We start from the raw sequence: 15,258 nt of genomic DNA, 5'->3' as shown, positions 1-15,258 counted from the left end.
TCGATTAAACCCCGGTCGAACCATTAAACTAATGAACAGTTATCTTATCGGTTCATTGACCGGTCTGATTTTCGCAACCATGGAGAGAACATGTGTCCAACACGTGCTGTCTACGTGTCACATTGTTGATTTCACGTTTCTTGTGTGTTGTGTCTATATAACTTCAATATCCACTTATATGTAATTACATTAAATTAGTTCATTTTCATTCAAATCACCCAAAACTTTTTCATATCTAAAATTTTCACCCGAAAATAAAATAACTTAATATAGTTATGAAACTATTTTTTTCATAGTAATATTATTAAAATATATAAATTATAAAATAACATACTATTAAAAGTTAATAATACAAAAGAAAAAATAATTTTATAATCAACAACAATAATAAACATTCTCAATTCAAGTTTAACTAATTAACAATATTATTTTGACATTTTTTATTCTAAACACATGACAAAATTTTATTAGTCACTCAAAGTCCATACCCTGAAGCGCTTTGAGACTTAAGACCATTTTTAGTAAGGAACTCATCCAAGTTTCTAATTATGACCCATCTATCATAAAAAAATAACTCCACATTAACTTTTACGTCATAAATAGTAAATAGAAACTCAAAACATCTCTCTCTTCTCTGTTTGAAGGAATTAATTTTAGTCTCTGTTGTGGTCCTACTTAATTAATTAATTAAAATAATTAAAATTAATATAGTTACTATTTTTTTTACAATAATATTTGATAAAACTGTGAAAGAATAGAAAAAATGAAGAAACTTTTACTGATTGTTGATTGATTGAATTGAATTGTATTATGAAGGTAAAATTAAATATATATAGAGCATTGGCCTAAGAAAGATAAAAACAAATAAAGATAAGATAAGAACAACTAAAGATAAGATAAGATAAAATAATAAAGACTAAAATTGTAACTGAATTTATATATTCTGTTGGGCTAAATTTGTGGGCCACGAGACTTTTTTATTGTTGTCATAGGCTAAGGTGGAAGAGTAGTTTAATACGCCCCGCAAGCTGGTGGATGGAAGATGTCAATAATCCACAACTTGGATAAGTTCCGATGAAATTGTTGAGGAAGACGCGTCTGACGTGGTGATGCAGAGGGAGATGCGTGCGGCGGAACTACGGCTGCCGACGGCAAAAATATAAAAGGAGATGCTGTGCTTGAGCAGCGATCTTCAAAAAAAAAAAGAAAAAATAAGCACGTAAAGCGCAATAAGATTGATCTTTAGAGGGTGCGTATGGCGCAATAAGAGTGGTCTTCAAAGGGCGCGTAGAGCGCGATAAAACACTACAAGAAACATCGTTAAAATCGACAACTTAGCCATCGATAATATTAAAAATCGACGGCAAAATAGACGGCGACAGTGGTCACTATTAAGCTTGTCGATTTTTCAAAATTCGAATAAAATCGACGGCTTGTCTGGCCGTCGATAATAATTTAATAAAATCGACATTATTTCCGTCTATAATATGAGTTTGAGAATTTTACCTACTTACTAAAATCAACAACCTTGCCGTCGATATTATTATATAAAATCAACGTCATTTTTGTCGATATTTGATTCAATAAAATCGACAACATTACCGTCGATATTATTATATAAAATCGACGCCATTTCTTTCGATATTTGATTTAATAAAATCGACATAACTGCTGTCGATTTAATTATTTAGATACCAACAAAAAGCGACAACGCTACCGTCGATTTTAATAGCTATATTTGTTAATTATTTTTTCTATTTAAAAAATAGTAATCAAATAATAAAAATAAACTTTTAAATATAGAAATAAAATTTACAGAATATTAGATAACAGGTTGATTGATCGAAACCAAGAGGAAACAAGGGTTCTTGTGAACTAACTCTATCGGTTGGTTGATCGAGTTGTTCGACACTTCGAATCCAAGTCACTGGTAATTGACCCTTGAAGTCATGTTCGCCAAAGATAACGTCCGCGATTCCCAGTGCTTCGGAACCAGGCAACCAAGCAGCAACAAATGAATCAATCTTTTCCAACAACTATGGCTCTAAGAGTAAGGGTCTCCCGGATATCAGAATAACCAATGTTGGGATTTGTTCAACAACTAAGCTTATAATGTCAGGTCATTTCAGAATTGTCACCCAAGGACTCTGCATAAGGATGATATATTTTTGTTAGAAACCGAACCTGGACAAAGCAATTCAGTTAGGAATGATTAGACAAACCCTATGTACCATTCTCCTATGAATTAAACCTTAAGTAGCAAGTAAAAAAATTCAAAGGAAAAACTGCAAAACCATACAACTCAGGCTAATGGGTATAATTAAATCACCTTAGTGGTGTATTTATCTCAGACCATATAGGAAAATCAACATTCCACTTCATGGAGAAAGGAATTCGTGTTCATCAAAGACATTGTATTCAAGAATGTTTCTAAGTTATTATTGCAGTTTCAACAAGGAGCAGGATGAAGAAAAAGACAGAGAATGGAGCATAAGATCATTCAAGTAATTGCATTTCTTTAGGGTCTTATTCAAAAGCCATGTTCTTCAAAGGTAAAAATCTTAAAACTGAATACAGCTGATAAATATAGTTTGCATTATCGTTTCTTTTTGGTGAGTAACCATTCAGCAAAAACTAAACATTAAAACAATAATACAAAAATAGAAAAGCAAAAAAGCAATTAATAATTTGAGTACCTTTGGAGCAGCCATTGGATATTCTTCTGGCAAAAATAGTTCTAACTTGAAAACTCCACCTAATAAATACAAACAATAGGGTAGCATATCAGTTAGTTAAAGGATGCTAGTATTTTACAAAGAAATAATCTCATCAAACAATCCAGTTGGAACTGGTTAACCGAATCTATAACTTGAGAAGACTGATTAAAAAGAAAGATGGATAACATTGAATTTGTTTGGTCATCAAAATAAGATTTATTAAGAAGGTTGCTATTTTAACTTGTTCTAAATACCACATAAATGATTTTATGACTCATATATTCAACTATTCTCATATCATCAACATTATTCTTACCTCTAATAACGTGACTGTTCTCCATTTCTTCATTATTTGGCTCACCACATATGAGATAAACTGATGTCTTCTTCACAACAAATTCTGTCCCATAAACAACAATCACAATCTCAACTCTGTTTCCGGATTCCAAACTTGAAATTATGCTTTGCCACACGTCATCTTCAACAGAAGCTAGTGTGTCACACTTATATACTTGAATAGTAGATTTTGTGTAATTTATTATCAAGCACATTGTCATTGTCTTCAAGTCATGTCCATTCCCGTGAGGGACATTGAAAATTATAGAAGTACCATCAGAATTGAAGGTCAACCAATCAGAATAATTGTCACCCGGCAACAAATAATTGTCATGCTCATTGGTGCTCAGTTTCTGAAAAGAAAAATCCATAAAATCTTAATCAATAATTAATTAAACAATTAACAAAATGATGTTCTAATGTCTGAATTCTTGTTGCTAATTAAAAACAGAGGCACTAAATTTGGTTCCACAATAGAATCTATCTTATGGTTACACATTTTTTCTTTGGCTCTAAAACAAAGACTTGTGCAATCTTCCAAATTGATCAAAAGAATGCATTTGAGATGTTCAATGGTTTCTGAAACTGCAATCAAACATGGACAGTCATTTAGTAACAACTTTTCAAGACTAGGCAAGAATGAGAAGTTAGGGGTTTGTGTCAAGTGCTGGGAATGGCTAAGATTGAGGATTTTTAACCTCTCAAGGAACTGAAAGAAAGAAAGAAAGAAAGAAAGAAAGAAAGAAAGAAAGAAAAACTGAGATAAATTATGAAAGAAGTTTGAGAGCCACCGTGACTGCGGTGCAAGACAAAATATTATTATCATCATTACATTATATATATACTAATATGCAATTAATTACTTGCAACCCTCTCTGCGGATTCTTACCCTACTTTTATATAACTAATATCATGCAAATTGATCAACTAAAAGAACCTCTTGCTTTACTGTTTTTTCCTCTGTCTAATAATTTGTTTTAATTAACTATTTCATCAATATTGCAGTGCAATTCAGTCTGGTAAGCCAGCATTGAAAGGGATTTAAATTTCAAAATATAATTTAGTTTTGACAAGCTAGATTCCACATTAACCAAAGCAAAATAAACAAACGCAATTAGGTTTAACAAACTAGTTGAGCTGAAGTAATGTGATCAATTGATTACGCTAATTAGGTTTAACAAATGCATATTCAAAATTTCATGATGAAAATAGAAGATACAAAAATTGCAAAAATAAATATAATAATCAGAAGAAGCTACGATGGTGACGTGCTCTGGCGACGAAGAAGAAGAACTTACATGCAGATTCACAAATAACAATGTGATAGAGTGATAGAGAGAGAGCGAGAGAGAGGAACGTACACGAAGAGGATGGCGTGGCGGCGGGCTCGGTGGAGGAGAAGGAGAAGAAGCTCTGCTCTCTGACTCTCTCCGTGACCGTGACTTCGTCTCTGCTCTCTACTCTCAGGCATTGGCAGAGAAGAAGCCTCACTCTGAACCCTGATTGTCTGAAGGATTGGGGTTAAATTTTGGGGAAAATGAGTGAAACAAGGGACGCGGGAAGCAAACGCGGGAGTGATGTTTTTTGGGATAAAAATCGATGGCTATCTCGTCGATTTTAATTAAAATAAAAATCAACACTTTTGCTGTCTATTTTATATAATAAATCTACACCGTTCATTTCGCTTATAAAAGAAATCTCTATCGTCTAAATTTATCGACGACAAAAATGGTCGATATTTTAATTATTAAAATAGACAACCAGTCCGGCGATTTTAAAGGAAAAAATATCAACTTCTATTTCGTCGGTAATGTGACGATAGTATTAAGGCATTAGAAGGTTGCCAAAATAATAGACGACATCGTCGTCGATTTTAATATTTTATTTGTAATCATCCCTTTTCTATTTTATCGACGACAAGCCATCGAAAAATATCGACATAAAACTTGACCGTCGATTTTTGGCATCGATAATTACACTATTTCTTGTAGTGAAAAAAAGAGGGCACGTGGAGCGCAATAAGAGTGCAGATGGAACTGCTATAATAGATGCAGATTGAACTGCTGAAACAGAATGCAGACATGACTGCTGAAACAGAATACAGACGAAACTTCCAGAAGAAGGTGGAGATGAAACTGCTAGAAGAAGGCCCAAACAGGCCATAGTAACTACTCCATGAATGATAGTTGTTTCCTGTTAGAACAAGTGTAACCAAGACTGTTGTTGGATTTTTACTTGGATTGACGTAATAGAGATTGGTTGGATTTTGAGCTAAATTAAAAGATTGATTATTCATCGTGGGAGGAGGTTGAAAAAGAAGTAGGGTGATTTTTTTATCGGAAAGATGAAAGCTTATGTATCCTCTTTAAAGAGGATACCAAGGCTCTGATACCATGATAAAACTTTGAAAGAATAGAAAAAGAATAGAAAAGATGAACAAACTTTTATTGATTGTTGATTGATTGAATTGAATTGAATTGTATTATGAAGGTAAAACTAAATATATATAGAGCATTGGCTTAAGAAAGATAAAAGAAAATAAAGATAAGATAAGAACAACTAAAGATAAGATAAGATAAAATAATAAAGACTAAAATTGTAACTGAATTTATGTATTATGTTGGGCTGAATTTGTGGGCCACGAGACTTCTTTATTGTTGTCATGGGTTAAGGTGGAAGAGTAGTTAAATAGTATTATTTAAATTCAAAAATAATTCACTATTAAAAAAATATTAATATTAAAAAATTATATATAACAATAATACACAATATATAATTCAAGATTAAACTAATTTGTAAAATTATTTAATATAAAGAAAAACATAGTTAAGCTTTATAGTTGACAACCAGCATTATGAAATTACCATATGAGTTCAATCAAGTCCTCTTTCAACTGTCTATGTTGCTGCCTGTTTCGAAGTTGGGCATTTTTAGAGAAATTAATGGTATGGTGCAAAATCTTTCTCTTCCAATTGAGGTTGTGATAAGCCGTTTTGCAACGGCTAGTTTTTCAGCAGCTAGTAATTTCCTGTCTAAATTTAAAACGGCTAGTTTTACAACGATCACTTTCATAAACAATAATCGCATAATAATATTAACTAATTTTAAAAGTTACATCACAAATGAATAAAACATACTACATCACATATGGTAACACACATTAAAAATAAAACAGACTACTTGACTTTATGCATACAAGGAACCATTAAGTAAACCACTTATTAATTATTTTCTCACATGCAATCTCATGAAGAGTTCGTCGTTTTTCACTCATTGTAGACGTGTCAGCATTAAGTATTTGCATATTCATTCTCTTTCCCTTTCCTTAGCCATCCTTTCCATTTCCCTTTCCTTTGCATTTATCTCCATTTCTTTAATATACGAGTTTGTAATTCTTATTCTTTCATCGCCGCTTAAATTTGTAACTCATTTTCTTTGATTTCCATCATCTTTTCTCTTCTCTTTTTTTTCCTATACATTAGTTTTTTTCTCTAACATTCTTAATATCTTCCATGAGAGATAGTTTCTTAGCAACTGATGATTTTTTTTCGATAAGATCTTCAGACATTTATGTTTTTTCTTACCATTTCTCTTGCTCTTCTTTAATCCTTGTGGGCGACGGGAGAATCCGCACCCGTTTTCTCAGCCAATGATGTTTTTGGATTTAATGATGATGAGTATGCTTCAGTTGCATTGACTTTGGTTCTCTTTGAGCTTTTACTTTGTGTAGGTAGTTGGCTTCTTCATTTTTGCTCCAGACAAAACATATTCCAATGCCTCTCAAAAGTGAATTTTTGACAATAATTTGTGGAATAAAGCTTATAGGCTAATTCCTTTATATCATCAGCGTTCGAACCACTCCTTATGTTTCGACTAGCTTGATCGTAACAACCAGCAAGTTGTGCAACTATCTTGTTGATCTTATACCATAGTTTCTTACATTCAACTACTCCCCCTGTCATGTCGACGCAAAATTCTACATAGTAGCTGTGAATTCGACTCATAATGTTTCGCCTTTTTTATCGGTACCAACTATAGGGTCAGTTGGAACATTCAACCATGCACTGATTAACATCTCATCTTCTTTCCATTGTCAATGTTGAATACTATCTTGCCTCCGATTTTCAATGTCATCATCATTAAGGTCGATAGTATCTAATCCACGAGGATTGACAAAATCTGAATATTACAAATTTGGATTAGATTGTATCAAAGTCTGAGGGGATGAGTTCGAAAAGTTACCAACACCTGATGAATTATGTCTAAATGGTTAGTATTTTAAATTTTATAAATGAAAATAAACAACCTATCCAAAAATTATTTTGTAATATATAAAAATTAAATTAATTTTTTTATGTAAAAAAATTTAATTAATTATAATTTAATATAACAATATACATAATATTCAATAATGATTTAATATAATTATTTATATTAATTATAATTTAAATAATTAATATAAATTATAAATTAAATAGAGATATAATTATTTAATATAATTATTTAAATAATAATTAATTAAATAATTAAATCATAATTAATTTATTAATAATTATATTAAATAATTATTATGATTAATTATTTATTTATTTAATATAATTATAATTTAATATAATTATTTATTTTAAAGATAACTTACCTATCATTGGACACACAAGTCCTTTTGAGGAGGAATTTCCTCTTCTCGAAGCTGGCGCGGAAACTCTATTTCTCTCCTCTTCAATGGTTGGAGTTCTTTTGTGTTAAAAAAAGTGATTTGAAAACTTCTCCATTGGAGTTGCTCTAAGAGAGTCTCCGGCAAAGTCCTCCTCTAACACCTAAAAGTAGGCTCCTCTCACTTTTATGTCAGAATAGGGTTTCACTTTTTACACCATTGGAGTTGGATGTGTTCTTAGACCAACTCCAACTGTGAGTGCCTTGAAAACTTTTCTGACACAAACGAGTTCCTCTCCGTTGGAGAGAAATAGAATTGGTCCTTACACAAGTTTCGATGGAACTAAGTCCCTCTGAATAGGGACTGGATATGGCCAATAATAACTTGCCATTTGGTAAGTTATTATTTAAATAAATAATTATATAAAATTTTAATTAATTATATTAAATAATTATATTATAATAAATAATTATATTAAATAATTAAATAATACTTAATTTAGTAATAATTATAATAATTAATTATATTAAATAATTATATTGTTATTTACTTAATAATTTATATTAAATAAATAATAATTAAATCGTAAGTAATTTATTAATAATTATAATAATTAATTAGATTAAATAATTAAATTTCTATTTAATTAATAATTTATATTAATTATTTATGTCATAATTAATATTGAATATTATTTATATTATTATATTAAATTAGCAGTTGTAAAATTAGCCGTTGAAAACTAACCGTTACTATGTTATTGTTATTATTAATAAATTAATATTTTGTTACTCTATATATACCACTTAGATACACTTCTATTCTCATACTTTCTACTACTCTTCTTCATCTTCTTCCAAGTTTACGAAATCAAAGTTCTGCTAATATTATTTTTTGTTCGAAAAAATGGATCCAAACCAACTCAACTCTTTTTTCAATTATTTACAAAACTTTTCTCAAATTTCAAATACCCAACAATCTCAAACCTCAAACTCTAAAGTTCCAAATCAAAACTTCACACTACCGAATACATTTCAAAATCCAAATCCACAAATTCTTTCTAATTTCAATTTTCAAGCTCCTTATAATAATCAATTTCCTGTATTCCAACCGCAAAATCAAAATTCACAAACACCACATTTTCCATTTTCTTCCATATTTAACCCCTCTATCGAAAATGTTAGTCCAACTTCTTTGTCGTGGCTTTCCTGGCATGTTGGGTAGCATTGACTGTATGCATTGGCAATGAAAAAATTGTCCAAAGGCGTGGAAAGATATGTACATGAGTGGTTATCGTGGGATTGCAACCATAGTACTTGAGGTTGTAGCATCTTCAGACCTTTGGATATGGCATGCGTTCTTTGGAGTTTCTGGTTCAAATAACGATATCAACGTGTTAGATCGTTCTCCAGTGTTCGATGATATTCTAAATGGTATTTATCCTGAATGAGCCATATTTGTCAAATCAATCTCAAAGCCACAAGGGGAGAAACGCAAGTTATTTGCACAATACCAAGAAGGACAAAGAAAAGATGTGGAGCGAGCATTCGGAGTGTTGCAAGCACGATTTGCAATTATACGTGGTCCAGCTCACTTTTGGGAAAAGAAAAAGCTTGCCAACATAATGAGAGTTTGTATTATATTGCATAATATGATTGTTGAGGATGAAAGAGACACTTATGCAGGAAATTTTGCTCAAGACTTAGAGTATGATGATGTCGAAAATGGCTTATCACAACCTCAGTTGGGAGAAGAAGATTTTGCACTATACCATCAATTTCTCCAAAGAAATGCCTAACTTCGAAATAGACAGCAGCATAGACAATTGAAAGAGGACTTGATTGAACATATATGGCAATTTCACAATGCTTGTCGTCAACTATAGAGTTTAATTATGTTTTACTTTGTATTAAGTAATTTTACAAATTAGTGTAATCCTGAATTATATATTATGTATTATTGTTATATATGAATTTATTTAATATTAATATCTTTTAATAGTGAATTATTTTTAATTTTATAAATTTAAATTATATTATGTTACGGCCTGGCCCAAACCCTCTGCTGGCTTGGGCCGACCCGATCTTCACCTGACCCGGGCGGTCAGGGATAGGGCACTCCATCGCCGACCCGGACACGCGTCTGTAACAGCTCACCCACAGCTGTGAAGGGAGCGCCTCGAGAATAGTGGGCCTGCCTTTACAGGGCCTACCTCTGACAATATATAAGGGGAAGATTGGCTCTTCCCCCGAGGTACGTCACATATCACATCACCCTTTCCGCCTACACATTTACTGACAAGAGCGTCGGAGTGTCTTCGCAGGTGGCACCCCCCCTTTTTTACACAAAGTACTCGGGACCTCGCACATCTCTGACCGGCAGTCCACGACCTGACGAGCCCCTACCATCTCCCAGGATCTTCACCCGAACCGACCGGTAACCGACTTACTGAACATTGGCGCCGTCTGTGGGGACTCGTCCATGGACTTCGTGCTAGTCGAAACGGAGACAGGCCGTGAGGCCGTACCCGGAGGCGACGCCGCCAGGACGGGAACCCGACAACATCCAAGGTCACCTCCGAGGGACGCAACCCAATCACATGAGAGACGCCCCTTTAGGGGGACCGGAGACAACCACGCCAGAATAATGCAAGAGCTACGCCACAGGATGCAAGACTTGGAGCGCTGGCTAGCAGATAGGGAACGCGACCAATACACCCCAAAGCAGAGTCACTCCCGCTCTCGCTCCAGGAGTCGCTCCAGGCGCACGCCTAGCCCCCAAGCTGAATCCGAAAGCACCGGGGGAGAGGGCGCGCGAGAAGACGTCATGACCCCGTCATTTACGCCAGACGCGAGAGGCAGCGTACCAGGAACCGCGGAAATGAGGACACTTGTCGGGAAAGTGACGAGGGAAGAACGACGGGAACACGAGGACCCGTAATAATGGGAGCGACCCCATTCCACCGTTCCATACTCGAAGTCCGGCTACCAAAACACTTTGACAAGCCAACGGACATGAGGTACGACGGAACGCAAGACCCATTGGAACACCTCACGGCCTTTGAGGCCAGGATGAACCTAAAAGGAGTGGGAGACGAGGTAAGGTGCCGTGCTTTCCCGGTCACCCTAGCGGGACCTGCAATACGGTGGTTCAATAACCTCTCGCAGGGCTCGGTGACCCAATTCTCCGACATCAGCCACTCCTTCCTGGCTCAGTTCACGACCAGGATCGCCAAAGCCAAGCATCCGATCAATTTGCTGGGAGTGACCCAGAGAGCCGGGGAGCCGACCAGGAAATACCTAGATCGTTTCAACGACGAATGCTTGGAAATTGATGGGCTGACGAACTCGGTGGCGAGTTTGTGCTTAACGAATGGGCTCCTGAATGAATACTTCAGAAAGCACCTTACCACGAGGCCGGTATGGACCATGCAGGAGATCCAGTGCGTGGCTAAGGAGTACATTAACGACGAAGAAGTCAGCAGGGTCGTGGCTGCCAATAAACGGCAACCCCCCTACAACCAAGCCCGACACTACGAGGGTGGAGAAAAATAGAAGGAACACGCCAGAGACGGCGGTCCGAGCAAGGCGCCAAAGCCATTTTCCCGAGTCGGGAAATTCACCAACTATACCCCCCTCACGGCTCTGATCACGAAAGTTTACCAACAGATAGCCGAGAAAGGGATACTATCGAGACCCCGACCTCTGAAGGACAGGACGGGGGGAAACAAGAGCCTTTACTGCGAATATCACAAGGGATACGGGCACAAGACCCAAGACTGCTTCGATCTGAAGGACGCCCTGGAACAAGCAATCAGGGACGAAAAGCTTGCCGACTTCTCCCATCTCATAAGGGAACCAAGGAGACGGAATCGAGATCACGATGGCGATGACAGGCCCCGGGCGACAAGACGACGTCAAGAACCAGAGGGGGACGACCACGGTCTCACGGTGGTGAACGTAGTAACAGCGAGAAATTCCGCCCCGAGGTCGAAATCGGCGCAGAAGAAAGACGCCAAGGTCCTGGCGGTCTCCTCCTCATTCGCTAGAAGTTCCCGGGGACTCCCATCCATCTCCTTCGGCCCCGAAGACCAGTGGTTTAACGAGGTACTGGAAAGTCCCCCATGGTTATCACGGCCAGAGTGGGAACCGGACTCGTCAAACGGATCCTAGTAGACACGGGAGCGGACTCGACCAGCATGTTTCGCAACGTTTTTGATGCCTTGGGACTGCGTGACGCCGATCTGGCGACCCACCAGCACGGCGTGGTAGGGCTGGGAGACCACTTCATCAAGCTAGATGGGATCATCTCACTCCCGACCTCCCTGGGACAAGAACAGAGGCGAAGGATGATAATGGCCGATTTTGTTGTCTTACGAGACTCCACAGCTTACAATATCATCCTGGGGAGAAAAACCATCAACGACCTTGGGGCAGCGATCAGTACGAAGCTTCTCGTAATGAAGTTTGTTACTGATGACGGATTCGTAGGGTCCATCAGAGGAGACTTAGAAACGGCAGTCGCTTGCGACCACGCCAGCCTCTCTCTCAGGAAAAAGTCCAAAGAAGCAACGGGGGTTTTCCTTGCCGACCTGGACGCCATGATAGATGATAGGCCCAGACCTGAGCCAGAAGGGGACTTGGAAAAATTTAGGGTCGGTGACGGGGACGAGAAGTTCACATTCATAAATAGAAACCTTCCCCATGAATTAAAAGAACCTTTGATGGAGATTATCAGAGCCAATGCCGACCTCTTCGCCTGGACACCAGCCGACATGCCAGGAATAGACCCCAGCTCATGCCACACCATCTGGCCGTCAGGCCGGAGGCCAAGCCAGTGGCCCAGAGGAGGAGGAAAATGTCACAGGAAAGGGCAGAGGAGGAGGCCAGGCAGACGGCCAGCTTACTCGAAGCAGGGTTCATCCGAGAACTGGACTACTCGACTTGGCTGTCGAATGTGGTTTTGGTGAAAAACACAGTAGGAGGTGGAGAATGTGTGTAGACTATTCAGACCTCAACAAGGCATGCCCTAAAGACTGCTATCCCCTGCCCAACATTGACGCACTCGTCGACGCAGCGGCGGGGTACCGGTATCTGAGCTTCATGGACGCCTACTCTGGGTACAATCAGATACCGATGCACCGACCCGACGAGGACAAAACGGCATTCATAACGCCAGGAGGGATCTATTATTACAAGGTAATGCCATTTGATCTGAAAAATACTGGCGCCACATACCAGAGACTGATGAATAAGATATTCAATGAGCTCATAGGCAAGACAGTAGAAGTCTACGTGGACGACATCCTCGCGAAAACCGCACGGCCCGACGATCTCCTAAGCGACTTGGGGAGCGTGTTCGCCTCCCTCCGACAACACGGCATGAGGCTCAACCCGCTCAAATGCGCCTTCGCCATGGAGGCCGGGAAGTTCCTGAGATTCATGATCACCCAAAGAGGAGTAGAGGCCAATCCTGAAAAATGCCAAGCGATCCTCCAGATGAGGAGCCCGGGTTTTATCAAAGACGTCCAACGGTTGGCAAGAAGACTGACGGCGTTATCCCGCTTCCTAGGCGCATCGGCAGCAAAAGCCCTACCCTTCTTCAATCTGATGAAAAAGGGGATAGCGTTCGAATGGACGCCAGCGTGTGAGGAAGCGTTCAATCACTTCAAGGAGATCCTAGCAACGCCTCCGGTGCTCGGAAAGCCTAAGGCCGGAGAGCCACTCTACCTCTACCTAGCAGTAACAGAGGAAGCACTTGCAGCAGTGCTCGTAAGAGAAGAAGGAAAAGCTCAGCAACCAGTTTACTTTGTAAGCAAGGCTCTACAAGGAGCAGAGTTGAGGTACAGCAAACTGGAAAAACTGGCGCTGACACTCCTAACCTCCTCCCGAAGGTTGAGGCAATACTTCCAGGGTCACCGTATAGTCATAAGGACAGATCAAGCAATTCGCCAAGTACTCCAAAAATCTGATTTGGCCGGCAGGATGATGACCTGGGCCATCGAGCTCTCCCAATACGACTTGCAGTACGAGCCCCGGCATGCGATTAAGGCACAGGCAATGGCAGATTTCTTGGTAGAGGTGACCGGTGATCCCCCCGAGGAAGCGGGCACACGGTGGAGGCTCCACGTAGATGGGGCCTCCAACCAGACGTCCGGGGGAGCCGGGGTCATTTTAGAAAGCCCGGCGGGGGTCATTTACGAGCAATCGACCAAGTTCGAGTTCCCTGTGTTGAACAATCAAGCGGAATACGAAGCCCTCTTAGGTGGACTAACGTTAGCTCGTGAGGTCAGAGCAGCAAGGCTGGAGGTATGCAGCGACTCACAAGTTGTCACCTTACAAGTAAACGGAAGCTATCAAGCCAGGGACCCCCTTCTACAAAAATATTTGGAAAAGGTGAGAGAATTGACAAGAAAGTTCCAAGAGGTCACGGTCCAACACGTTCCAAGAGAAAGGAACACACGGGCCGATCTCCTGTCCAAACTAGCAAGCACGAAGCCAGGAGCGGGTAACCGGTCTCTCATCCAGGGCATGGTAAAAGAACTAACCGTCGCCCTCCATTTGACGAAGTCAAGCCCCTCCTGGCTGGACCCCATCACGGACTTCCTGGAACTTGGCAAGTTACCTGACGATGAGAAGGCGGCCAAAACATTGAGAAGGGAGGCAGCCAGATACGCAATCATACAAGGGCAACTGTTCAGAAAGGGGCTTAGCCAACCCCTGTTGAAGTGCTTACATCCCGACCAGACGGACTATGTACTTAGAAAAGTCCACGAGGGATGCTGCGGCCACCACATTGGGGGCAAGTCCCTAGCGAGGAAGCTCATCCGAGCTGGATATTACTGGCCATCGATGATGAAAGACTCCAGGGAATTTGTTAGAAAATGCGTAAAGTGTCAACAAAATGCCAACTTCCACAAGGCCCCAGCTTCTGAGCTAAGCCTGCTGACATCTACACGACCTTTCGCCCAATGGGGAGTTGACCTTTTAGGACCTTTTCCGGTTGGCCTAGGACAAGTCAAATATCTTATAGTGGCCATCGACTACTACACTAAATGGATAGAGGCTGAGCCACTGGCCAGCATATCTTCCTCCAATTGTAGGAAGTTCATGTGGAGACAGGTGATAACCCGTTTCGGTATCCCGGAGGTCGTCATCTCGGACAATGGGACGCAATTCACGGACAAGAAGTTCACGGAGTTCCTCACCGGCCTAGGAATAAAACAGAAATTCTCCTCAGTGGAACACCCCCAGACAAACGGACAAGTAGAGTCCGCAAACAAAGTCATCCTGCTTGGTCTCAAGAGGCACTTAGACAACAAGAAAGGTGCATGGGCCGACGAGCTGGCTTCGGTCCTCTGGTCCTACCGAACAACCGAACAAAGCGCTACGGGAGAAACCCCTTTTCGCCTAACGTGCGGGGTCGACGCGGTGATACCCGTCGAAATCGGCGAGCCGAGTCCACGGCTACTGCTCGCAGGGGTAGACGAAGGGTAGAAAAGGACCTGGTGGAAGAGACCAGGGAGATGGCCCACTTATCCGAGACAGCATT

General features: G+C 39.4%; 2 protein-coding genes across 4 annotated transcripts; one reads left to right on the top strand and one right to left on the bottom strand.

Moving 5' to 3' along the window:
• Positions 1-1,777: 1,777 nt before the first annotated feature.
• On the bottom strand, positions 1,778-4,615 carry LOC112740338 (uncharacterized). 3 transcript variants are annotated; one of them, XM_025789093.3, is made up of 4 exons: positions 4,415-4,615; positions 3,034-3,406; positions 2,697-2,755; positions 1,778-2,184 (listed from the first exon to the last, which is right to left on the bottom strand). In XM_025789093.3, exons 2-4 carry the CDS (start codon positions 3,272-3,274, stop codon positions 2,116-2,118), a joined length of 369 nt encoding a protein of 122 aa, XP_025644878.1. In that variant the 5' UTR covers positions 3,275-3,406; positions 4,415-4,615; the 3' UTR covers positions 1,778-2,115. The 3 variants fall into 3 exon arrangements, with proteins under 3 accessions (XP_025644878.1, XP_025644880.1, XP_025644879.1); XM_025789095.3 differs by having other exon boundaries at positions 1,778-2,147; XM_025789094.3 differs by having other exon boundaries at positions 1,974-2,184; positions 4,352-4,579.
• Positions 4,616-10,649: 6,034 nt separating this feature from the next.
• On the top strand, positions 10,650-11,879 carry LOC140178548 (uncharacterized). The gene is made up of 2 exons (XM_072215728.1): positions 10,650-11,183; positions 11,376-11,879. The coding sequence occupies exons 1-2, from the start codon at positions 10,650-10,652 to the stop codon at positions 11,877-11,879; spliced, it is 1,038 nt and encodes a 345-aa protein (XP_072071829.1).
• The last annotated feature ends 3,379 nt before the right edge of the window (positions 11,880-15,258 follow it).

Source organism: Arachis hypogaea, chromosome 14 (assembly GCF_003086295.3).
Source record: "Arachis hypogaea cultivar Tifrunner chromosome 14, arahy.Tifrunner.gnm2.J5K5, whole genome shotgun sequence".
Taxonomy (NCBI): domain Eukaryota; kingdom Viridiplantae; phylum Streptophyta; class Magnoliopsida; order Fabales; family Fabaceae; genus Arachis; species Arachis hypogaea.
The sequence above is the reverse complement of the archived record's forward strand: the minus strand, read 5'-3'. Positions and strand labels throughout refer to the sequence as shown.